The sequence below is a fragment of the Phasianus colchicus genome, chromosome 1 (genome assembly GCF_987193195.1).
Source record: "Phasianus colchicus chromosome 1, bPhaCol1.hap1.1, whole genome shotgun sequence".
In the NCBI taxonomy this organism is placed as follows: domain Eukaryota; kingdom Metazoa; phylum Chordata; class Aves; order Galliformes; family Phasianidae; genus Phasianus; species Phasianus colchicus.
This window is the reverse complement of record NC_143436.1, coordinates 334,314-360,658: the sequence shown is the minus strand read 5'-3', so window position 1 is coordinate 360,658 and position 26,345 is coordinate 334,314. Positions and strand designations below refer to the sequence as shown.

At 54.0% G+C, this 26,345-nt stretch overlaps 1 protein-coding gene across 5 annotated transcripts in view; it reads right to left on the bottom strand.

The window, feature by feature from the left end:
- SHANK3 (SH3 and multiple ankyrin repeat domains 3) overlaps window positions 1-26,345 on the bottom strand; it is a 290,023-nt gene that overhangs the window by 245,799 nt on the left and 17,879 nt on the right. For all 5 annotated transcript variants that reach the window (XM_090121481.1, XM_090121525.1, XM_090121365.1 and 2 more), the window contains one exon: window positions 22,610-22,939. In XM_090121481.1, the coding sequence (XP_089977607.1) occupies window positions 22,610-22,864 (255 nt within the window). In that variant the 5' untranslated portion in view covers window positions 22,865-22,939. The remainder of the gene's footprint in view (window positions 1-22,609; window positions 22,940-26,345) is intronic.

The following is a 26,345-nucleotide window of genomic DNA, read 5'->3' as shown; positions in this document are numbered from 1 at the left end:
CTAGCAGCTGCCTCTGATACAAACACGGCTTGAAATGAATGTTTGAAGAGATTCAGCACCTGATTAACTCCAAGTGAGTGGCTCTGGCAAGGAAGAGCTGCAACAGCTTTCCTGTCAGCCACCTGCAAGGGGAGGGCTGCTGAAGAGCACCACTGCCATCCCACTTCAACCAACTGCTGAACTCAGCACAGGGCAAAGGAAATGCAAAAAGTTTGGGATCAGCTTTGTTCAGGCCCAAAGAAAGAGCTCAACAGGATTAAAGAGGTAATGATTTCCTTCAGAGACCCGGAACTGATTCCAGCATGTCACTGTAACATCACAACCACAACAAAAAGAAAATAATCAGGAACCACCATCTAATGCACGAGCACTGTCTAATGTGTGAGGAAAATGAGGATCCGAGAAACTTTAGCTTGATTTAAGGCTGGCAAATGCCACGGAAAGTTAAGTTGCTTCTTCAAAAGGGTACACAGAATCTTCTGTTCACTCAGCATCAACACAGAAAAACTGTAATTTTGTAGAAAAGCCCTTATCATAAAATCTCTGATGATGGAAAAGACTTCTAAGGGTCACGACCAAGTCCAACCCCAACCCATCCCCACTATGCCCACTAACTGCCTTCTAACCCTGTCCCCAAGTGCTACATCTAGCAAACACATTCAGAAGAGGTAAAGAACTTCTCAGTATAAAAGAGTGAAAGAAATCAGGTTTGGCTGGAAAATTGGTGAAACCAATGAAAACAGCACACTGCAGTTGCCTTAGGAACACATGGGCAAGATGTTCTCTGATTTAGCAAATGTAAAGCCATGAAGGCCTGTCAGATTGTCCAGTCTGAGCAATGCACCACTATGCTGCAAGAGTCAACCATTAACTCCCATAGTAAGCTGAAATCCATCCCACTTGGGTCTTAGAAAAGAAAAAAAGAAAAAAACCCAAACACATACGCAGTGGAAAGCATGCTCCCTCCTTGGATAAGTTCACAAGCCAAATACTCATCCTCGATAAAAGGTATGTCTTAATTCTCATTTGATTCCCTTTGTTTAAACATTCAATCATTCCTTCTCTTTATATCTTTCTCTGTGATACTGAACAGATGTTTAGTACTCAGCTCCTTGCTGTGCTCCAGCCTCCATTAACAGTCACCTCTCAGTCTTGTTTAGGGTGCGCTGAAGAGATTGACCTTCATAAAGTGTAATGCATTTTCTCCAGATCTCAAATTCTTTTTGTTGCTCTTTTCAGCATCCTCTTTAATTTTAAATATACTTTTTAAAGAGTAGAATTCAGAGCCGGAGGCAATATTCCAGCATCTGTCTCCCAGCTGTCACTTACAGCTACAAAATACTGTCCTTGACTCACTGTCCGCTTGCTTCTATCTCCACACATTGCATTAGCAGTTTCCTTTAAAGCACATGGCCCTTTGGGTTCAGTTTGCTTTGACCACTCCACCTCACTCTGACAGCCAAACCCCATATTCTTCCCAGTTCTCATCTTCTTGTTTTCCAGATCTGGAACTAGCTACCTGTAGAACTGTGTTGTATATGTACAATGCTAGCTGTATTTGAATGAATTAGAACATTCTTTATTTCGAAGAGCACAGCGCCAGCTCACTCCACGTTAGCATTAAAAAAAAAGAGTGGTGAGGTAGGGATGCGGCCTTTAACAACTCTAAAACAGCATTTGTTGAAAGAGGAGCATGAGGGGAAAGGACTGGAGAAGGAGGCAGAGAGTACTGCCAAAGAAGCAGAAAGCTCCATTGCACCGTGGTACGCCCATGTCCTCGAGGTGTGTGCAGCCCCAGCTGTGCCAGAATGGGAAAGATGTGGATAAGGGAGGGCAGGATGACCAAAGGCCTGGAGCAGCGTCCATGTGATGCTCAACTAAATAGACAAGAGTCCCCAGAGTGGGAAAAGGAACACTGAGATGGAATGCGACAAAACCAAAAGTGGCATGGAAAATAGAAACAGGTATTATTTCCTTGGGAATTGATGCGAACACTGCAAGACAAGGAGACAGATACGACGTCTTCATTAGACACACTCATGCTGATCTGCTCAATGGCATGCCGCGGGGTTCTGGCAATCGACTCCAAATTGGTCTCCCAGGTACCACCACTCGTGTAGTCATAACCACAAATCAGCACTGCGTGCATCACGGGTTGTTTGGCTCACCCCAGTCAGGGCACCCTACCCAGATCTGACTTTAATTGCAACACTATCTCTTAGTTTACAGCTTAATACCACTCTTTTATTCCAAGTTACAACTTCCCTCATTTCACATTAACCTACCACAGTTCTGCCTCCAGGTATCTACAACTAGGCTAATTCTGTGGGTGGATCCTGTTTCTTCATACTTACGACTCCAAGACATTTGCACATCCACCTTGTTAGTTACAACTGCAGCGGTTCTGTCAACTTGCACTAACTTCTACTCCCCAGCAATAAAGTCTTTTAAAACAAAGCTCAGAAGGATAGTAAGACAAACTGGCAGAGTTTTTTTTTGCCATTGTCATTGTCCATTCTAAACCCAGAATGGATATTTCTGTACAACCCTGCATGGGTTCACCCAAGGAGACCCACAGCAGGGAGACACAGACTGACACCAGTGGAGGGCTCTGGGGAAAGCTGGTCCTGCTCTGAGCAGGGGGGACCAGCTAAAGGCTGCACAGCATTGGCCAAGCACCTCCAAGGACAGAGACCTCGACTTCTCGAGGCCCCAGACCACTTCCCTGCGATGAAGGAAGGCCACAGAGGAGGATGTCTCTGGACATAGCTCAGTCTTCTTGTTCCACCATGTCACTCCCAGAGGAGTCCACCTCCATCACCTCTCCCCACTCTGTTAGGCAGTTGCAGATGGCAGTACAGTCTTTCTTCTGTCTTCTCCTCCCTGGTCTGAGCAAACCCTACTCTCAGCCTTTCCTCCTGTCTCCTGAACCTCAGTTCCAACTATCCCAGGGACTCTGTGGAACCTTCTGGGCTACAGCAATGCCTGCCCTGGGCTGGTGACCCCACTATCTGTATGGGTCTTACCAGTGCTGAGTGGTGGAAGCCATCTCCACTCTTGCATGCTGACTACCACCAGCCATTGCCACCCACGGTGTGCTCAGCCTTCATTGCCAAAGGCACTGCCAGTGTTGGGTCAGGGGGTTCCTGGGGTCCCTCGGCCTTTCTTGCCAAGGAACCTGTTGTCTAGTCACCCATTCTGCCCTACCCCATTACATTCCATAGCACTGCTGCAGCTCATGGGCAGGATTTGCCTCTGCCAGCCCTTAAGGCCATTCCTGCAGCTGGTGGAGACCCTTCTGAGGAGCAGCGTGGCCCTCAGCCTGCTGACTGCTCCTAGACTGGCTGGAGCTGCTCAGGTAAGAAGATACTACATGGTGTAAGCTTTCATATTCATTCCTGAGAAACAAGCTCCTAAGCAGCTACCAGATGGGCTTTGTATGGCCATCGGCCAGCCTTTAAGCCTGGTGGTCCAGCGAGCTGTCCACCAACCTCGTCCTCCAATCATCCAAACCATCTCACTCCTATTTTGCAGTAAGGATGTTACAGGAGAACACTCTGAGGAGAACACGCTGAAAACCTCCTCAAGTTCTATGTGGACATTTCCTGTGCTCTCCTCTTCAAGCATCATCACCCACCCCAATGGGTAAAGCAGTCGGGTTGGTTGGGCGTGATTCACCCTCAGCAAATCCATGCTAGCCCAGTCACCTTCTGACCTTCATGTGCCTGTGATGCCTTCCATCAGGATCTGCTCCACCACCTTTCCTCCATCAAAAGGGATGTGGCCATTGGTCAGCCTCACCACAGCTCCTTTTCCTTATCCTTGATGCGAGCACTAAGAGCACTCAAAATATATACTCTGATTTCCTGAAGGAGACCAACAGGGGATTCCCATGTACACCCAGGCCTTGGGCCAACTGCTGTCTTAGGCTTTGGCAGTTCTCTGGGTGGACGTTCCTGTGTATCCACCCTTTGTTTCAGCCCTCCAGCACGTGTCCTCTTCAAACCACCAACATTCTGAGGAAAGTCACAAACTTTGAGGTACTTTCCTTCCTGCCAAACTCCCCTGAAGACAGGAATTCATCACTGAGTCATGCTTTTCCTGAGCCAATCTCTTTGCTAGGCATTCAGGGCATTGCAGCTCTTTTTGCGTCCCCAGGCAACTTGTAAAGACATTCCAAAGGTGTTTCCATCCAGTTCCTCTGAAGTCTTGATAAATCCTCTCAGTTATCTCTCTGACATCCATTCTCTTTTATTACAGAATGGAAACAGACTAGGGAAACGTGAACTTCTGGAAATGCAATGGTTAAATCTTATCAGAAATTGTTTTCCAACTGTTTAATTTTCCTGGTTTTGAATAACAGTATAGCTACTCTACCACATATCAGTTTGTTGGTCGTTAACTCTCACATTGAAGACATCCTTAGCGAAAGCTTTAGCGTCAACACCTCCTTCTCGCTAATCGCTTTTCCCTGCTTTAATAACTGTTTTGAGTGAAAAGAAAACACACGTTAGTGCTACCTACTCACCTACCCAAAATTCCTTCAATAATTACCCACTGCTTTGTTCTTGTAAATCAATTTCCTCCAGCACTCACCCGCTGATCCATTCTCTTGTGAAACCTCCCCAACGCTTCATGCGGTTCCTCCACTTTGTTTCCTCGTCTCCGCTACCAACCCCTCTCCTGGCGCTGCCCAGAGGTGCAGGAGAAGGTGTCAAGAGTGGGGATGCCACGCTGGGGGTCCCGAGGACCCTCCCACCCCCCCTCAGGCTGAGCAAAGGGCTGCTCCTTGAGGCCGTGTCCTGGCACCCCGTGAGAAGGGACACACGGTCACAGGCAGAGCCGGAGCTGGAAGAGTCACGCTCCTCTGCTCGGCGGCTTTTAATTAAAAAAGAGTAATGACAACGTTGATAAATTTGTGAACCACTCCTCCGTTGATCGATTCCGGCAGTATCTGAGCCTTGGCATCCTCCCAGCAGCAGCCCAACGCTTGGCAGTTCCCAGGCAACCACAGCCTCGAGGTTTGCACATGACAACTTCTACAATATTGCCGTGTTTTCAATAAAAATTCTGCCGCACTGAGCTGTCAAATCAGCTAAAGTTAATAGCAAGTTAAATAGTATTAGGAGGGCCTATATTGACTGCTTTACTTCCGGACCTTCCCCAGTTCAAAAATTAGCATTTCTCTTCCATCAGCAACTGCAGGTTTTGCAGGCTGCTGCATTTAAACACCTCGGATTCCTTTGGGTCCATAAGGAAATTTATATCACGCTTTCCACAGAAAAAGACCCTGAGGCAGCATGCAATTACTTCGGTCACAGCGGCACAGGATATGTGAGAAACTCTAAACCAACCCAGTGAAGAAAGAGAGAAGCACTGAGCATCACCCCACAACTGCAGTCTGGGGATGCACAGTGCTCCAAAATGGTCCAACTGCTACAGGGCCGCTGTGATTTCTTTGTGTCCGAGGGAGCAAGAAAAAAAATGACTGAAAAGTCTCATCCATACCTTCATGCTGGTCTAATGCAACCTAAAGCAAGGACATCAACTGACCAAACCTCCAAAATCCTAAGAAGAATGCACAGAGCTGTCGTCAGCATCACTGATGAGCATCATTCAGCCTGGAGAAGAGAAGGCTGTGGGGTGAATCATTGCAGCCTTCAGTACCTAAAGGGAGCCTACAAACAGGAGGGGAGTCAGCTCTTGGAAAGGGGAGATAACAGCAGGACAAGGGGAAATGGTTTGAAACTGAATGAGGGCAGATTTCAGTTGGATGTCAGGGGGAAGTTGTTTGTTGTGAGAGTGGTGAGGTGCTGGAACAGCTGCCCAGAGAGGCTGTGGATGCCCTGTCCATCCCTGGAGGTGTTCAAGGCCAGGTTGGATGGGGCCCTGGGCAGCCTGGGCTGCTATGAAATGTGGAGGTTGGTGGCCCTGCGTGTGGCGGAGATTTGGAGCTTTGTGATCCTTGAGGCCCCTTGCAATCCAAACTAATTGTATGATTCTATGATCACTAAGAAGGAAAAGGAAGAGGTCAGGGGGAGTATGAATGTTAATAAAGAGGGGGGGGAAAAATGTTACCAAATATTTCACAGCATTACAAGCATCCCTAATTTAGGGGATTAAGGCCAGCCTGAAGCAGGTACCTTCATTCCAGCTGACTGGAACATCTGTCAGCATGGTGCTTCATCAGGTGAGGCTCAGGGAAAGGCTGTGTCCCAGAGGGTGGTGGGCACAGCACAGCCCCCCAGGGCAGTGGGCACAGCCCCGAGCTCAGGGAGCGCTGGGACACCACTCTCAGCTGTAGGGTTTGGGTTTGTGTGGTGCTGTGTGGGGCTGGGGGTTGGTTTTGATGATCCCTGTCGGTCCCTTTCCACTTGAGATAGTCTATGATTCTATGATCTTGCTCAAAATATTTCACAATGAAGGTATTTGCAGGCTGCCAGCCCAGAAGCATCCATCCTGCTGGTACCCACCACATCGTCCCCATATCAGCACGTGCTCCCCAGCCCCATTCCAGCACCTCTCCCTCCCAGCCCCACATCAGCAGCTCGCCGCCAGCTCTGCACGTCGATTTTGTAAATCAGTGGCACAAAAAAGCACAAATTGCTATCAATAAACCAGCACCGAGGAAGGGCCAATCAGAAGCGGGGAGGGCGATTTTGTTGGGTTAGCGGTTTAATTAACAGCCAGGCCTTTAACGATGCCAATGACCTGTGAAAGTCAGGACACATTTAGAGAATCAGTGCTCTACAGCAGAACTGCCAAAAGCAGCTGCAGAACTGCTTTACTAGAGCTTGTGTTGTCAGGAACAGCATGACTTCCCCCAGGCTGAGAAGACTTCTTCATGATGGGAACTGCAGCGTTCCCAGTTCATGAGAATGAAGGCAACTGCACGCTTTAGAAGCAGCATTCAGTATTGGTTCGTGGCACAATTTGAATTTCTCAGAACTGTGCTGGATGTGCCACCATCACGCAGTTCTTCAGCCCTTGACCAGTAGAGCAACAATGACAAATAACACCAAAGCCTTCGGTGGAGGAATGAGGCTGAGAGGCACCTGGAGTCAATCTAACAACAAAGGTACGAAAAGAAATAAGATGCTGCTGCTAATAAAGACTGCATCTGAAATAAGGCAAGATGTGTACTACAAGATGCGACGTCTCCAGACAGTGAGATCCAACAAAGATGAATCCTGTTTTGTAAAACTCCCCACACGCATCCTCAGCAAAGGAGAACAACTACATGCACACAATGCTTGATAATGACCTACAGGTGAGACAGCAAATTAGAAATACATTTGCCAGCAATAATGAGTAAGAGGAGGAAAAAAAAAAGGAAATGTAGAAAAACACCCTCTGTTAGATCTCAGAAAGGGGAAGGGACGTCACCCCGTCCAGCTCCAGTTCTGCTCACCTTGAACGCCAGCCCCGAAATCAATCTGTGCCACAACAAACAAGCACAAATAGAGGGAAGAAACATCATTTCACCCAAGGTGCTGATAAACCCCCACAGCAATCCTGGGGAAAAGAACAAACTGCAGTGTGAGCTGCCAACTCGGTCTGGGCAAGGCCAGCACCGAGGTAAGAGCTTATAAAGAGAAGATTTAGGTTAGATAATTGGAAAACATTTTGGGGCAGTGAGGCCATGGCACTGCTGCCCAGGGCTGTGGGTGCCCCATCCTTGGAGGAACCCGAGGCCATGGATAGGGCGCTGGGCAGCCTGAGCTGGGGGGCACACAGCCCACAGCAGGGGTGGGTTGGAGGGGTTGAGGGTTCCCTTCCAACCCGACCAATCTATGGCCCTATGATCTGTAAGGCCACTTCCACCCCAACCATTCTATGCTTCCATGATCTGTATGATTGCTTCCAACCCATCGTCCCATGGCTCTGTGACCCACAAGGTCCCTTCCACCCTAACTGCCCTACAGCTCTGTGAACCATAAGGTCACTTCTGCCTCAACTGTCCTATGGCTCTGTGATCTGTAAGGTCACTTCCACTCCATCCATCCTACCGCTCTCTGACCCATAAGTTCACTTCCACCCCAACCATCTTACAGCTCTGTGATCTATAAGGTCCCTTCCACCCCAACTGCCCTACAGCTCTGTGATCCATAAGGGCACTTCCACCCCAACTGTTCTATGGCTCTGTGATCCATAAGGGCAATTCCACCCCAACCATCCTATGCACAGCCCAGAATCCTTATTCCAGACTCACAAGGACAGACCCCATCACAGGAGCACTGCAAGGGCCCCAGTGACCCCGCAGGACCAAGATGCTCCCTCCTGCAGCAGCAATCGTGTGGTCACTGCAGCAGCTGTGAGCACAGCAAAGCTTTCCTGGGACAGAAGTGCTAGGCTGGATCATCAACATGATACATAGGGCTGGAACAGGATCTTCTAATTGTTACAGTTCTTGGATTTGGAGCCACGTTGCAAAGGCACTGCATCCCCCCAATGACGGCAGTAAATGCATTTAAAATGATGAATTTGTTTTAGGACACTTCAGTATGAAGGAAAAAATACCAAAAGAATGAATGGAATGTAAAAACCTGCTCATACTTAATAGTTAACCTGAAGCCAGCCACAGAAGGAAAGGTTAGCAACACAAACACTGAACACAACAATTACTGTAATGGATCGATACAGCAGTGCACAGTTACAGAGATAAATGATTTATAGCTCTATTAGTAAAAGCATATTAATGTTCCTTCACGTCCTTTTTTATGCAACATCTTATCCGGGGAAAAAAAAAAAAACAATACACTGTGATGTAACCTGATCAGGGAAACAGAAATGAGAACATTTGCAGGTTGGGAAATTTGTTCATCCCACACCTGGCATGCAGACACCCAAAGGAGATCCCAGCCATCACCATACATGTGTACTGGTATCTCTTACAATCACACATCCATAAACCAGCACGGCCAATTAAGGTTGCTACAAAGCTGTAGGAAAAAGTAGTAGGGCTCCTTGCCCTCAGCTACCAGCAGCCTGCTCCTCCATCCCAGCTTCAATTCTCCATCTGAGCCCCACCAGCTCCATCCAGGCCCCAGGGGAACCTCCAGGGTCCTGCAGTGCTCAGGGGGAGCTCAGAGCTTTCACTGACTGCATAGGTCCCATCCCAAAGCAATGGAAACAACAGTTCTTTCTTCTGAAGGCAGTGCTACCATTCAACAAGACCTGGACAGACAAGAGAGTTGGGCAGGGAGGAACCCGATGAAGTTTAACAAGAGCAAATGTAGAGTCTTGAACCTGGGGACGGATAACTGCATGCATCAGTACAGGTTGGGGCATGAGCTGCTGGAGAGGAGCTCTGCGGAGAAGGACCTGCAGGTCCTGGTGGGCAATGGGTTGGCCATGAGCCAGCAGTGTGCCATGGTGGCCAAGAAGGCCAATGGGATCCTGGGGTGCATTAAAAATCAGCATGGCCAGCAGGGTGAGGGAGGTGATGCTCTGTTCTGCTCTACCCTGGTGAGGCCACATTCAGGCTATTCCATCCAGTTCTGGGCTCCCCAGTTCCAAAAAGATGGGGATCTCCTGGAAGGAGTCAAGCAGAGGGCCACAAAGAGGATGAAGGGTCTGGAGCATCTCCTGTGTGAGGAAAGGCTGAGAGACCTGGGGCTGCTCAGCCTGGGGAAAAGAAGGTTAAGGGGGGATGGTGGAGGATGATGTTCCTAAACCTCTAAAGGGAGGTGGAGGCACATGGATGAGGCCAGGCTCCTCTCGGTGGTGTGCAGCCATAGGACAAGGAGCGATGGCCTCAAACTGGAAGATAGGAAGTTCTGTACTAAGATGCAGAAGAACTTTTTTCCATCAGGGTGACAGGCTGCACAGAGAGATGGTGGAGTCTCCTTCTGTAAGGATATTCGAGGCCCATCTGGACATTGTGACCTATTGTAGGGAACTGCTTTAGCAGAGGTTGGGCTCAGTGATCTCCTGAAGTCCCTTCCAACTCTTGCGGTTCTGTGATTCTGTGACTCTATGATTCCAGTGGGAGGTGACCCTGCCTACAGCACAGGGGTTGGAACTCAATTATCTTAAAGGTCCTTCCAACCTGAATCTTTCTATGATTCTACTATTCACTCTTCGCTGAGCACAACAGTGAGCCAGCAACAGGGACTGCAAAGCACTCTCCCACCTGTGCTTATCCTCACTCCTCAGGACAGGGAAATCCATCCTGCTCCAAACTTCCCTAACTCACAGCCCCAGGTGCTGGAACCAGGGGGTGGGCAGTGCAGGGGGCACAGCTGAGCCACCCCCCATCCATCACAGACTCAGCAGCCCACAACCCCACCTCACCTCCAAGGGGCATCCCTCCCTCCCCAGTAACCAATGGGCTCAACTCCAGTTCAATGGAAGATAACATCTCCATTTGTCTGCCCCAGAGAAGGGATGTGCTGCTCCGGAGCCCCTTGTTGTCCCTGGGACTGACAGCACTCAGCACCTCATCTTCACAGACCACCCTTCTGCTGGGCTTCCCTATAAAGAAACCAGCAACAAAAGGCAAGGTGGTGATGTCAGGATGTCCCATCAGTGGCAGAGAATGGGTGCAGGGCTAGCTTTGGAATTTTATCTACGGATATATATGAGATAATTGGGAAAGAAATACAAACCAGAAACCAGGGATTCAGCATCAGAAGGCGCTGCACATGAGGAGCGTGGATGCAGAACGCTGCCAGGCAGGAGCTCAGCTGCCTGCAGCTCAAAGGCAAAGAGAATGCGAGATAGATACACTGCAAATCTCTGCTGTGTTATTTCCTTTGTAACTGCACTGCTGACTTTGTAATCTCGGATTTACCTTTTTCTTCTCCTGGCATAAACCTCATGTTCTCGCTCTGAGCTTGCTTACCATGTAAAGTGGATTTGGGTGAATAAAACCCATGGCGTTCCCTCCCAGATGAGGAATCCTCATAAACCACGTCGAGAACAAATCCCCCGTGGTGCAGAGACTGCAGGTCCCAGGAGTGGGGAATGATGGATGTGGCACGGAGCTCCACGGTGTGGGAGGTGCTCTGGGGGAGCTGGGACTGCCAGGATACCCACATCTCGTGCCCTGGGCACCACCCCATGGCCACAGCAATTGAGCAGGCTGGATCGGTGCTGGGTTTGCCCAAAACTGTGGTGCTCAATCCCTGGAGGTGTCTGAGGCTGTGGATGGGGCCCTGGGCAGCCTGCCCTTTGGGGCACCCAGCCCATGCCAGGAGTGGGGCTGCAGGCTGTGGGTCCCATTCAACCTAACCATGCTGTGATTCATGCTCGCAGCTTTCTCACAGCTGGGCACCATCAACACAGTGAGGACAGACATCTCCCAGAGCTCTACTACGCCCTTCTGGCAAAGGCAGCACTGCTGCGGCCACTGGGAGCTGCGTGACACCTGGATGAAGCGAGGGATGCCCTCTTCTGCAAACTCTGAGGTCACCAAATCCAACTGCAGACTCATCCCACCGTGCCCACTGCCCACGTCCCCAAGTGCCACATCCCTGTGGTCACTGAACACCCCCAGGGATGGGGACTCCCCACTACCCTGGGCAGCTGTGCAGTGCTGGCTGCTCCTTGCAGCACAGATTGTTCCCAGTCTCCACCCCGACCCTCCCCATCGCACCCTGAGCCCATCCCCTCTCATCCTCTCTCTGCTCCCTGGGACCCGCAGCTGACCCCTCTCACCACAACCTCCTTTCAGGAGCTGTAGGAGTCATGAGATCCCCCTGAGCCCCCTGTAGTGATGCTACACCGCAGCCCTCTTCTGTCTCAGACAAAAAGGAGATGATGGAGAAGTTCTAGAAAGAAAATGTGTGACACAATGTGAAGAAAGAGATGGAGGCAAAGCCAGAAGCCCTCTCCAGAATGAGCTCCCAGGGGAGATGCAGTGAATCCACGTTGGAACGTTATGGATCTCTGGTTATCACCCACTGCCCCACTCTACCCACTGCCATCACATCCACTGTGCTGCACAGGGCAGTTTGGAGCCGGGGGGGTTGGCAGCACCACGGGGTGCTGGGTTGGGGGCCAGGCTGTGGGTAGCATGTGGGAAAAACACCGTCAGTTCACCGACACCACTGCAAAAGTGCCATCTGAGAGTGAGCAGTGTGCCCCTGGGAGATGGGAGCAGGACAGGGGACTGTCCATGGCAGCAGACCCACAGCTCTGTGCTCACTCCACGTGCACTCAGATGAACCCAGAAGGAATCCATGAGCAGAGGCGCAGCCGCCAACAGCGAAGGAAAACCACGAGTGTGAAAGTGCATCAGGAACGTTTTCAGACATGCTTTAAAAAGTCAGGGCTGCTCCTGAGGTCCCGCAGGCACTGTGCCAACACCGGGGCAGGGGTGGAAATGGGGCAGGAGCAGTGACTGTGTCCTCAGGGATGACCTCCCAGGACACATTTGTCCCAAGCACCCTCAGCATTTCAGCACTGGGCACCCTCAGCACATCAGTACTGGGTATCTTCAGCATTTCAGTATTGGGCACCCTCAGCATTTCAGCACTGGGCACCCTCAGCACATCAGTATTGGGCACCCTCAGCACATCAGCACTGGGTACCTTCAGCATTTCAGTATTGGGCACCCTCAGCACATCAGTATTGGGCACCCTCAGCACATCAACACTGGGTACCTTCAGCATTTCAGTACTAGGCACCCTCAGCATTTCAGCACTGGGCACCCTCAACACATCAACACTGGGTACCTTTAGCACTTCAGCACTGGCACCCTCAGCACTCTGGTGTCCAGCTGGCACTGTAGGCAGAGCACAGCAGTGGGGGGCAGCAGGGAACCGCTATCGGGTGGATCCACAGAGAACCATCCATTCAGAATGAAGCTAATCTCTGAATTTTCCATCAACCCAGATTTTAATAAAAATAATCTCCCCTGGAGATAGCTGTAATATAAAGTTCCAGTGCTGCTGCTCATACTGTATCCCACGCTTTCTTACCAGTAACTGTGAATTATGGCTCAATTATGTTCCCTTTGCCCTCTAAGCACAGGAAGGAGGAGGAGGGATGCCCTCACGTCTTCTTTCCAAAAAACCTTCAGGCCGATGGTCCAAACACGTGCAGCTCCCCAGCTCCTCACCTGGACCAGGCAGGGCACTCAGCACAGCACACTCCGCAAGCACCTAGAGTGAGAGCAAACATCTGCTCCCAGCACAGAGCTACAACTGAACCTTCCAGAAGACCACAGAAATACATGGTCTGACAGCCCAGCACAAGCAAAACTGCTGCATCCTTTATATCTTTCATTAAACCTGCTGCATCTTTTATGTCTTTGCTTGGACATGCTGCATCGTTTATGCCTTTGCTTGGACATGCTGCATTCTATATGCCCTTGCTTGCTCATATACTCATTACATCTGGGAAAGACCTCTAAGATCCCTCAGTCCAACCCCAACCCACCCCACTGTGCCCACTGACCACGTCCCCAAGTGCCACATCCCTGTGGTCATTGAACACCCCCAGGGATGGAGACTCCCCCCTGCCCTGGGCAGCTGTGCAGTGCTGGCCGCTCTTTGGAGAAGAAATTATTCCCGATATCCAACCACATCTTCCCCCATCCATTCCACCAGAAGCTCTGCACGCCCCTCAGCTCCCGCCTGTTGGCTCAAAGAGCCACTGGAAGGCAGAAAGCAGAGGCACAACAAAAAATGCAGACACAGTTCCAGAGCATGGGCACAGGAACACCACAGCATAAACCCAAGGGCCGCCCTCCAGGTGCTTCCTGTCAAGTCACAGTGATGTCCTGTTTGCTATCACACAATGCTGGCCCTGGCGCCCAGCAGGGATCAGCAGGAGCATCGCTGTCACAGGATTTTGAGGACCCTGAAGAGAAGGAATGATATTGGGTTCACATTTATATGTTAAATGCACTTATTGCTGTGCTCAGTGGGAAGTCAGAGCAAAACAACAGACCACGCATGTTAATAACAAAAATTAGAGCTCGGATGCAGGGGTGTCAGGGTGAAACTTCTCTCTGCCCCCACCACGAAGCACCTCTGGCAGTGCTGCATCTGCAGACTGCACACCAGGTGGGAGGAGGTGGGACTCAGCTCCGCTCCTTCTTCCCCACAAGGAATGGTTGGGCCATTGGAGAGTGCTGGAGATTGTCTGCATGGCTTTATGCACTGCACCCAAAGCACACATTGCCAGAAATCTGGAGCTAAACGGTGGGGTCTGACACCCCATCCCTGCAGGCATTCAAGGCCAGGCTGGATGTGGCTCTGGGCAGCCTGGGCTGCTGGTTGGTGACCCTGCACACAGCAGGGAGTTGGAACCAGATGAGCACTGTGGTCCTTTTCAACCCAGGCTATTCTGTGGTTCTATGATTCCATGATTCAATGATAATTCTGTGCATCTCGTTAAGCAATTATGTAAAATATACATTCAATTTTTTTTAATCTTATTTTATCCTAATATTTAGAAAAGAGTGAGAGGCATTTTTCATACTTAACAGAGGATGAGCAGCTTTTCTTACTTATGATTCAAATCGAAGTGGGCTTTAAATTGGCACTAAAACATGTTCATTTATCACCTTAAAATAGTTCTTAGTAGTAACAAATTAAACACGAGTGCCCTACGCTCCCAATTCCGGATACACTGGAAATGTGTAAGCAACCCCAAATCCCCCAAATTTACAGAGAACGTGCAGAAAAAGGGACTTTAATCCATCCCCTGGGAGGGGTCCCTAAGGATCACTCTGCTCCAACCCGCTGCCATGGGTTGGGTGCCCCCCAGCTCAGTGTGCCCAGGGCCCAACCGTGGCCTCAGGCACCTCCAGGGATGGGGCAGCCACAGCTCTGGGCAGAAGATGCCAATAGAATGTGTTTGTGTTTATGTCAGGAAAATAAACACCAGGAAAAAAACAGCTACAAAGAGACGTTAAACTGTGCCACGTTTGGTGCAGGGCTCAGCAGAGTGCAGTGAGCAAAGCACGGGGCTGCACACTGAATAAGAATGATGAAAAAAAAGCTCAACAGCTGTCTCATTCATTGAGCACGATTAATCTGATCTGAAAGAAGCTGGGTTCCTATGGAAAAACAATGTGCAGCTTGTAATCAAAAAGCATCTCAAAGCATGTGCATAAGTGGTTTGATTCTCCCATAAAAGGGTTGGAAATCCAATACAACTATTGACATGCAGAGATCTTTACAACAGCAGAAAGCAGATGCTCTGGCCAAGGATCAAAGCTTTGAGCGCTGGTTTAGGCCATCCAGGAGGTCATTTCCTGACCTCCAAATCTCCCTTTGCAACATGAATGTTCTGCTGATTTATTCCTTCACTTGTTTGCACTGCTTACGTGGATGAGATAGAGCACAGAAACAGGAGCTTTTAGAAGCTGTGTGGCACTGGGAGAGGAATGAGGGGTGTGGGGCAGAAATAATGAGCTGGGGTTGGCATGGTGTCACTGCATGGCCAGACACCAGAATGGAGGAACTACATGGCTGGGGTTGGTGGCACCATCTGGTTGGGGTTGGATTGGCAACACCACATGGTAGGAGTTGAGTTGGTGGCACCATGTGTTTGGGTTGGGTTGGTGATGCTGTGTGGTTGGGGTTGGGTTGGTAACACCACATGGTTGATTTTGGGGTGGTGGCACTGTGTGGTGGGGCTGGTGTGGTGGCATTATGTGTTTGGGGCTGGGTTGGTGGCATTATGTGTTTGGGGTTGGTGTGGTGGCACCATCTGGTTGGGGTTGGATTGGCAACACCACACGGTTGGGGTTGAATTGGTGGCACCATGTGGTTGGGTTGAGTTGGTGGCACCATGTGTTTGGGTTGGGTTGGTAACACCACATGGTTGATTTTGGGGTGGTGGCACCTGTGTGGTGGGGCTGGTGTGGTGGCATCATGTGTTTGGGGTTGGGTTGGTGGCATTATGTGTTTGGGGCTGGGTTGGTGACGCTGTGTGGTTGGGGTTGCATTGATGGCACCATGTGGTTGGGGCTGGGTTGCCATCACCACATGGTTGGGGTTGGAGTGGTGACACTGGTGGTTGGGGTTGAGTGGGTGGCACTGCATGGTTGGGACTGGTGTGATGGCACCATGTGGTTGGGTTGGTGGCACCACGTGTTTGCGGACCAGTGGCCACACTCCCACCCAGGCCATTCACTGCCTTCACAGTGAGGGAAACCACAGTAAGGGCTCCTGCAAGGTCGCAGGACACACAGGACCAACCCTCAGTCCTTTCAGGACAGGATTTGTCCCTCTTGGGTCATGAAAGGCCTTTCCATTCCTTTGGTTAAAAACGACCAGGGAGAAGCTACAACACTCGAACCTGATTTTGTACTTTTTATCCCCACTTTGTGACAGCAAGCTAGGATCAAAATAGAGCACCGTGTGGGTGGGTGTAGATTTAAATAGCAAATGAGCACCCGGCCGGTGTCATCCGTCCGCCACAGCACCACGCAGTGCCATGCCCCGAGCACAGCTGGCACATCCCAGCCCCACACACAGCTCACTGCCTGCAGGATGCTGCCATCTCCTCACTGTTATGGGGACAGCACAGAACCGTAGAATGACAGAATGGCCAGGGTTGGAAGGGACCTCAAGGATCATGAGGCTCCAACCCGCCTGCCACAGGCAGGGCCACCAACCTCCACATTTCACAGCAGCCCAGGCTGCCCAGGGCCCCATCCAACCTGGCCTTGAACACCTCCAGGGATGGACGGGGCATCCACAGCCTCTCTGGGCAGCTGTTCCAGCACCTCACCACTCTCACAGTAAACAACTTCCCCCTCACATCCAACTGAAATCTGCCCTCATTCAGCTTCAAACCATTTCCCCTTGTCCTGCTGTTATCTCCCCTTTCCAACAGTTGACTCCCCTCCTGTTTGTAGGCTCCCTTGAGGTCCTGAAGGCTGCAATGATTCACCCCACAGCCATCTCTTCTCCAGGCTGAACAAGCCCAGCTCCCTCAGCCTGTCTTTGTAGTGGAGGTGCTGCAGCCCCTGATCATCTCTGTGGCTCCTCTGGACCCTCTCCAACAGCTCCCTGTCTTTTTTGTACTGGGACCCCCAGCCCTGGACACAGTGCTGCAGATGGGGCCTCACAAGAGCAGAGCAGAGAGGGACAATCACCTCCCTGTCCCTGCTGCTACCCCTCTGCTGATGGAGCCCAGGAACATCACTGTAACCCTACAGGCACCCCTCAGTCTGGTTTTCAGATGGATTAAAAGTGGAAGGAAAGAGAGCCAGCAGCACTCAGCGGAGAAGAAAAGCCCTCAGAGATCTCAGGACGGAGCCTCAATCACCGAACGCCGCCGCTCCTCCTGAATTTTCCGAGCTTTTTGATGAGCTCCAGCTCTGAGAGTTGGCTGCTTCCTGAGCACCACTCGTCTGCAGGAGGCTCTTATCTCTGGGTATACATTTTTTATGTGCTATGCTGAGCTGTGATCCCACAGAACAAGTGTTCCCTGTTTCCAGCGCAATGGAAATGCAGAGCCGGTGCCTCCCTGCCCAGTGTGACAGCCGTGGGGCTGCAGGGACCATCGCTGCCCTATGGGACAAACCAGGTTTGGGCAGTGCCCTCCAGGGGCACTCTGTGTTTCTCAAGGATTGATTCTTCCTTCAGAGCGTGGGGCTCACGCCCAAAGCACGACCTGGGCAATCTGTTTTCTGTTGTGTTTTAGTGATGCGGAGCAGCCAGTCACTGCTACTTCAAGGGAAAAAAAAAAGAGAGAAGAAATCCGCTGGGGCATGTTTGTGTCTCCTTCAAAAATAGATTATAAGCTCATAAATCTTGTAGGTGTTTGGGATAATTTCATTCCAGGTCCCCACCGCCCCATCCCACAGCCAAAAGCAGCTGTGCCTGGAGGAGCAGCCAGATGAACTGGGATCAGCAGTCAGGGAGAACCCCACCGATGGGAAAGGATCTGCAGTGCCTTCCTCATCCCCTCCTCCTCGCTGTGCCCGTGCTGCTGTGTGCCAGCAGCTCAGAGCCTGCTCCAGGAGCTCCTCCTCCCGCTTTGATCCCACTGCAGCCGCTGTATCCTGATGCTGAGGAGCCCATGGTCCTCTGAATGGGTTTGTAGGTGGGCAGACCTGCCCAACGTTGGGGATGTCCCAGAGCACAGAGCTGACCAGGGGAGCAGGGACTCCTCAACACCCCCACCAGCACCCAGCACCCCCCCAGAGCAACACAGCCTTGGGAATCGTCCAACACACACACACACACACACACCAGCAGGTTTTCACTACCATTTTCACTGTTGGATTTTCAGCTCACTACATGCACAAAGGATGTGCATTCATTCATCCTTTTCATCCCAATTTCTGCTACGAGCTCAGCGGTTCTGCCCTCCTTGGTGGAGTCTGTGTGACAGGACAAGGGGAAATGAGGGGCAAGGGGGAAAGAGGGGAGGCTGAGACTGGGCATAAGGGGCAAGATCTTCCCCCACAACTGAGACAGGGGAGGTTTAGGTTGGATATGAGGAGGAAGTTTTTCAGCCAGAGGGTGGTGAGGCACTGGAACAGGTTGCCCAAGGAGGCTGTGGATGCCCCATCCCTGCAGGCATTCAAGGCCAGGCTGGATGTGGCTCTGGGCAGCCTGGGCTGCTGGTTGGTGACCTGCACACAGCAGGGGGTTGGAACCAGATGAGCACTGTGGTCCTTTGCAACCCAGGCCATTCTAGGATTCTATGATTCATGCTGAGGGTGGTGAGGCACTGCACAGGTTGCACAGAGAGCTGGTGCTGCCCATCCCTGCAGACACTCACGCCCAGGAGATGGGGCTCTGAGCACTGATACAGCCCTCCTCATGTAGGACCAGACAGCCTTTGAAGGTCCCTTCCAAACCAAACCATTCCAGACCCCCAGCCCACCCTGAAGGATGGCACCAAGGCTCCCCGTGGGCACAGGCAGCACTGCATGGCCCCATGCTGCCAATGGGCAGTGGGAGGTTCTGTCGGGTGGCAGGGGGCTCAGTTGAAAGGTGGGAGGCTCATTTGGGATGTGGTTGCTCACTGGAGTAGTGGTGGCTCATTGGGGTGCTGGGGGCTCAGTGGGAGGCTCAGTTGGGATGTGGTTGCTCAGCGGGGTGGTGGTGGCTCAGAGGAGTGGTAGGGGGGCTCAGCGTGGTTGTGGTGACTCAGTGGAGAGATGGGGGATGCTCAGGGGAGTGTTGGGGGCTCAGCTGGGCAGTGGGAGGCTCAGTTGAGGGGCGGGTGGTTCAGACGGGTGGTTGGGGTTCAGTTGGGAAGCTGGAGGCTCAACAGGGTGGTGGGGGCTCAATTGGGAGGTGGATGGCTCAGACAGGTGGTGGGCAGCTCAGTTGGGATGCGGTGGCTCAGCAGGGTGATGGGCAGCTCAATTGGTTATTGGGGGCTCAGCTGGGTGGAGGATGGCTTATCTGGGAGGCAGATGGCTCGGTCAGATGGAGGGAGGCTCAGTTGGGCAGTGGGGGCTCAAAAGGGTGGTGGGAGCCCAGTCGGGCAGTGGCATCTGTTGGCCACAGCTCAGAGCCACCACATCCCCACCTCACCCTGCTGCAGACACAGCTGGTGCCATCTGCATCCCGCAGTCACTTACATGTGCTTCTGCCACACTGAATTCACACCAAACCCCACAAAAACGGCCCAACACGACCCCTCTCCTCAGCCTTCCTTCTCACCTTCATCCCTGGCTGGGCAGGAGTCCAGGAAAAGTTTGCCTCTCTCTCTTTTATAATAGGAAAATTTATTCCTTGGTTTCCCTTGGCTTAGCAGAAGAATCAATGTTCTGTGCCCTGTTTTTCAAGCTCTTTCCTCATTTGCATTAAGGCGATAACAAGGCAGAAAATATTATCCTGAAACATCCAGATTGAGAAGAGGGACCACAGAACCTTCACTGAAGCCACAGAGGAGGACGAGCAGCTCCATCCCTCAGCACAGGGACAACCCAGACCCCCCGCAGCCTCACACAGGGCAGGACCCCCCCCAGCACACACCCCGGTGCAGGAAGGATGCATCACTGCAGGACATCCTTCCGCAGGATGCAGGCAATCCAGCACCCCTGGGACTTCCCCAACTGCCACACAGCCCATGGGCCACGCTGCAGCATGAGCTCCTGCACTAATTGCCCTTCTAACTGCTGTCAGGCCACGGGTGCGAGCTGCCCCAGCTCCATTCAGCCTTGGGGGGGTCTCAGCAGAGTGCCCACCCCCAAAGCAGCTTCTGGGCAATACCTCAGCACTCTGTGATCCAGAGCGAGGAAATGCTTTGCAAAACGCTTGTGGGAAAAGAATGGAACGGGGACAGGAAATGTAGGGTGCTGCGAAAACACCCAGCTGAGCAGCAAGCCTTGCAGGCCAGAGGAGCTCTCTGCAGCACACACAGCTGCAGGCACTGCATGGCTCCTCACCGCAGTCCCAGACGCTGCACCGTGCAGGAGCAGCACTGAGCACTGCCCTCTGCCACCCCCCCTCCACCCCAACCCCTGCAGGGCTGTCCCGTGCCCACAGCCCCCCACCTCTGCCCTTCACAAAGGGATCGTTCACATCCTCCTGTAATCAGCAACCAGAGGGGATTTTGCTGCTTGGTTGGGAAGCTGGGGAATGTCCCAGTTCCTTCTGCAGTGCATGAAGAGGGCTCTCCTTTTGGTCACTGAGCTGTGCAGCCTCTCCATCCCAGCGCAGCCCCTCTGCTTTCGGTCCTGCATCCCCCTGCCACATCCCCACCTGCTCTCTGCAGCTGTGTCTGCAGTTGGCTACTGCCTTGCAGTGCTTCATCCCTCTTATCCCTCCTGTCCCCCAGGGGCCACTCTCCAGCTCCTGCACGGTTGCACAGCAGCTTCACCTCTCATCCCACACTGTGCACCACTGCAGGCTGCTCGGAGTGTTTAACCCGAAGCGCTGACCTGTCATTAGGACGCAAACAGACGATTCCCTCCCCGACACAAGGTCACCGCCCGCGGTGGAGATGTGCTCCTAACAATGGAGCCCACTAACGGTGAATTCAAAGGCTTTCAGCTGCACAAAGGAAGTGATGGAGAGTTGCAAAGGAACCTAAAAGAGGCTTGGAGACAACCCCAGGAGAGCCGGGAAGCTCGACTTGCAAACTCGAGGGCCGGTCCCGCTGCCACGCTGGAGCTGAGATGCCAGCATGCCCTGCTCCCATCTGCAGCCCTGCTCCACATCCCCATCGCACAGAGCAACGTCCTCAGCTCCCCAGAGGCTCCGGCTCTTCTGGCTCCCAAAACACAGCCCTGAAATGTTTCATCAGCTCTTGGAGAGGCATCGACAGGGAAGTGAGATATGGGATGGGAAAGCCCTCTCCATGCATGCTAAGATGCTCTGCTTTGCATGGCACAGCCCACTGCCCCCACAGCTTGGGGACCTGGGTCTGGGACAGCCACATTACCTCACCTCACCCTGGGACCAGCCCTGGATGCAGCACAGGATTGCAGGGAGCGAGGGGTGGGAGAATGGCACAGCACCAGGCTGACCCCAACACCACACCGACCTTGACATCAGGCTGACCCCAGGACACACCGACCTCGGCACCAGGCTGACCCCAGCACTGACCCCAGCACCACACTGACCCCAGTATCACACCAGCCACATCACCAAGCTGACCCCAGAACCCAGCACACTTCCCAACAGACCAAGCAGGAGTGGGGTGCAGACAGTGCCTAGGGAACAGGGAGGCAGAGAGATGGACACCACTGCAAGCTCCTTATGGCTGTCCCCCCCAGACCCCGTACCACGCTGTGTCACACAGCAGGGCTGCAGCAGGATGGGGACCGGGTTCTCCACGCCTCAGTTTGTGGGAGGACAGGGGAACGGAGCCGAGGGAGGAGGAGCCGGTGTGGCGGGGCTGGCACGAGGAGCTCAAAGCCGGTCCCTGAGGGCACTGCTCCCGGCTGCATAGAGGAGCAGCGCAGCACCCATCCGATCCAAAGGCAGTGCAGCCCCTCCTGCCCCCACCAGGCAAGCTGCTGCCCCAACACTGGGCCCTCATTAAATCCACGGTGACTGCAATCCTTCTGCCCTGACCACGGCTGCCCCCGAGCACCCGCTTCTCCCCGCGCCCCCAGCACCACCGCCTCTGTCTCATCTCCCCATGGCGCACAGCTCGATGCCCGGTGCCACCTCAGCTCCCGTCCGGTGACACGCGCCCACTCCTCCTGCCGCACTGCCGTCCCCGCACCGGGGCACCCCGCACCATCCATCACCATCCCCTGCGCCGCAACACCGCAGCACTCGCCCGGTACCCGCGGCACAGCCGGGGCCGGAGCTGTGCCCCCTCCCTCCCCCAGCCCCGTTCCCCCCGCCCGGGCAGTCGGCAGAGCGCTGCCGGCTCCGGAGCGCAGCGGGGAAAGAGTCCGCCGCAGCCGCGTGCGTCCCTGCGCGGCTCTGCGGGCAGCGGGAGCGGGGAGGTGGGGAGCGGGGGAACGCAGCAGCACCGAGAGCGCAGCAGCACCGAAAGCCTTCCTGCCGGCCACGTACACGGCCGGCCCCGCCGCGGCACAGCGAAGTTTGCCGGGCAGTGTCGGAGAGGGGGGTCGGGGACGGGTGCGGTGCGCGGCGGTGCGGGGTCAGGCGCAGTGTGGGTCGGGGCCAGGAGCGGTGCGGTGCGGGGCTGGGAGCGGTGCGGTGCGGAGCTGGGAGCGATGTGGTGAGGTGCGGGTCGTGGCCGGGCGCGCACTCACCGTCTGCTGGAGGTCGGGGATGCCGATGCGGACGACGATGGCGCCGGGCGCGGGCTCCTCCATGCGCGCCGGGGCCGCCAGCTTGGGGGAGCGGGGCCCGGCGGGGCCGCGAATCGGGTCCAGGCGCGTCTCCTCCCGCAGGCCGGAGCCCGGCTCCCCGGCGGAGGCGCGGGGCTGTCGCTCCGGTGGCGGCGGCGGCTCTGGTGGCGGCGACTCCGGGCTCTCATGTTTGCTGCCGGCGGGGCTCAGAGGCATGCTCCGTACGGCGCGGCGGGGCGGCCGGCACCGGCACCGGCACCGGGGGCCGCGCTCACAGCCCCCCCGGGGGCCCTGCGGGAGACAGGCGGTGAGCGGGGATCGCGCCGTGCACCCCCGGTGGGTCCCCCCCAGCCCCTCCAGCACACGGGCATCCCTCATGCAGAGACCCCTACCCCTCCCGCTATACAAAGGGATTCTCATCTCGGGTCTCTCCATGGGGAACCCGACCCCACAAAGCAGGAATCGTTGTGGGGACACCCCCACGCCCCATGGCAGGGATCTCACAGGGACACCCCAATGGGGATCTTCATGCCCAGGGTCTTGCGAAGGACAGTCCCCATCCCACAGGGGAATCCCCATCCCAAGGACATTCTGGGGATGCCCCACCTCACTGGGGACCCCATCCCTGGAGGTGTTCAAGGCCATCTTGGATGGGGCCCTGGGCAGCCTGGGCTGCTATGAAATGTGGAGGTTGGTGGCCCTGCCTGTGGCAGGGTGGGTTGGAACTTCATGATCCTTGAGGTCTCTTCCAACCCAAACAATTCTGTGATTCTGTGACCACCACTGATGGACCCCTCCCAGCAAGGGGCCAACCCCCACACTGTGTAGGTGCCAGGGTGGGCATCAATCCCATGGCAGTGACTCCCACTCAGAAGAGACTCCTCCTCATCCCAGCAGAGGGAGTGGGCAGCCCCACCACAGACACAGGGACACCCAGGGCCCTGCTCACCCCAAGGCACTCAGCACAGTGCATGCACCAGACCCAGAGCATTGGGGCTGGGCACAGTGCTGGGGGCAGAGCGCACATCCCAGGCTCTGCTCCTGTGCCCATCAGCTTCCTTCTCTCCATGCCATCACCCATGTGTGTGCCCCTTCCCATCCCCACACCACCACCCGTGCCCCACAGTTTCTGCCCCATCTGCAACACCGGTCTTCCATCTCCACCCCCACACCATCACTCCTGGAGTGCCTGCCTGGCCCCCTTGAAGGGGATTCCCATGAAGGAGATTGGACACCAGCAGAACAAGCAGGGCTCAGCACTTTGCCTTGTGTTAAAAGACAGCCTCGGTTTCTGCCCCACAAACTGTTCCTCCTGTGGGTGCCCAAGTGCTGCCCACTGCGAGCTCCCTGGGGCTGTCAGCGCTGGGATATGACCATGCACACCAACAAACACACACCCAAATTTGGACAACAGTACACAGCAGCACCGAGCTTTGGGGACAGACAGATCTGCCCCAGTGGGAGCTGCCACCTCCAGGCTCTGCTGGCAGCACAGCTGCCGTCAGCTCCCACACGTGGAGCAGAGATGCAAGCAGCCACACCATGGGCTGCTACTATTTCTGCCCGTTCTCCTGTCAGGGAGAGCTCCTGGCAGTGAGGTCCTCACTCCCGGGCAGGAATGGGGGCTTCCCTGCCAACAGCAGATGGATGAGGGCTGAGCCCTGCAGGACCATGCATGGGGCTGTGTCCGGTCCGTGGCTGGCTGGGATTCAAGGCTTTAATCTAGATGACAATCCTCAAACAGAAATAGCCCCCAAACCACTGAGAGCTGAGAGATTTACGGTACGGCCTGGATCTGTTCAGGAAATGAGTAATGGTGCTTCCTCCAGCCCTCCCACCCCAGCCAGAGCCAGGCTCTGTGGGCAGCCCGGACCCCAGCACTCCCCTCTGGAACATCATCAGCTCCAAGCATCCACAGCAACAGAGGTGGGAACAGAGAGGGGAGGCTGCACCCAGGGACCCAGAGCCCTGGGACACAGCAGGAGCCCAAGGGGTTCTGGAGCATGAGTGCAGCACCAGCTCCAAAACTGAGATCCTGGGTCAGTGCTGATAAATGAGAACATCTCAGAAGCAACTGGCCCATCTCTGGGCTCCTGCCATCCACACCTTCACAGCAGTGTTGGACAGCTGTGGCTCAGCAGCTTCCCTGCAGCACGGGCTGCCCTCATCCCCAGCATGGGTCAGGTCTCTGTGTCTGGATGGGAGCACACAGTGACATCAGTTTCAGTCACCCCCAAATATAAACCGGCTCTAAGGTGTGAGTTATGCTCCCGCCCAGCAGCAAACCCCAAAATGTCCCAGTGGGGCTGCCTGTGCCACAGCACCTCTCCTGGGCTCTGGGAATTGCTTCCTACAGGGCAGTGGGGCAGAGAGAGGGGATGGGAGCAGTGGGATGACACCACGCACCCTGCAGGGTCTGCTGGGCTCTGGCTCTGGCTAAAGGTGCATGGGAACTGCTTTGGAGAGCTCAGGGGGGCTGAGAGATCGTGGCTGCGGGACCAAGGGCTGCAGCTCATCAACAGCAAAGGTGAGGGCTGTAGAGAACGGGCCAGGCTCTGGGCTGTGAGTCAGGGATATGGGGGATGAGGTGGGGCTGGAGAGGGGAGGAAGCGGATGGAATGGTCGTGAGTCACTGTGAGTCCAGCTGAGACCTCCGGCAGCTCAGGAGACAATGGAGTCCGAACGGCCAGGAAGGGAGCAGGCAAAAATATCTTTGGAACAAAGGGCAGAGGGGGAAAAGGGGAAGCAGAGCAGGGAGTCAGAAGCTGAGGCTGCACGTGGTGCAGGAATGACTAGAGGCCAGGAGGAGAAACCCAGAGCTGCACTGCTCTGGGCACCAGCATCTCTGGGTCACAGAATCACAGAATGGCCAGGGTTGGAAGGGACCTCAAGGATCATGAAGCTCCAACCCGCCTGCCACAGGCAGGGCCACCAACCTCCACATTTAGTACTAGACCAGGCTGTCCAGGGCCCCATCCAACCTGGCCTTGAACACCTCCAGGGATGGACGGGGCATCCACAGCCTCTCTGGGCAGCTGTTCCAGCACCTCACCACTCTCACAGTAAACAACTTCCCCCTCACATCCAACCTCAATTTTCCCTCCTTCAACTTCAAACCATTTCCCCTTGTCCTGCTGTTATCTCCCCTTTCCAAGAGTTGACTCCCCTCCTGTTTGTAGGCTCCCTTTAGGTGCTGAAGGCTGCAATGAGGTCACCCCGCAGCCTTCTCTTCTCCAGGCTGAACAAGCCCAGCTCCCTCAGCCTGTCCTCATAGGGGAGGTGCTCCAGTCCCCTGATCATCTTCGTGGCCCTCCTCTGGACCCTCTCCAACAGCTCCCTGTCTTTCTTGTACTGGGGGCTCCAGACTTGGACGCAGTATTCCAGATGGGGCCTCACAAGAGCAGAGTAGAGGGGAACAATCACCTCCCTGTCCCTGCTGGCCACCCCTCTTCTGATGGAGCCCAGGATACCATTTGCCATCCGAGCCACAAGGGCACACTGCTGGCTCATGTTAAGTTTTTCATCTATCAAGACCCCCAGGTCCTTCTCCACGGGGCTGCTCTCAAGGACCGCTCCTTCCAGTCTGTAGGGATGCCTGGGATTCCTCTGGCCCGAGTGCAAAACTCTGCACTTTGCCGTGTTGAACCTCATCAGGTTCACCCAGACCCACGTTTCCAGCCTCTCGAGGTCCCTCTGA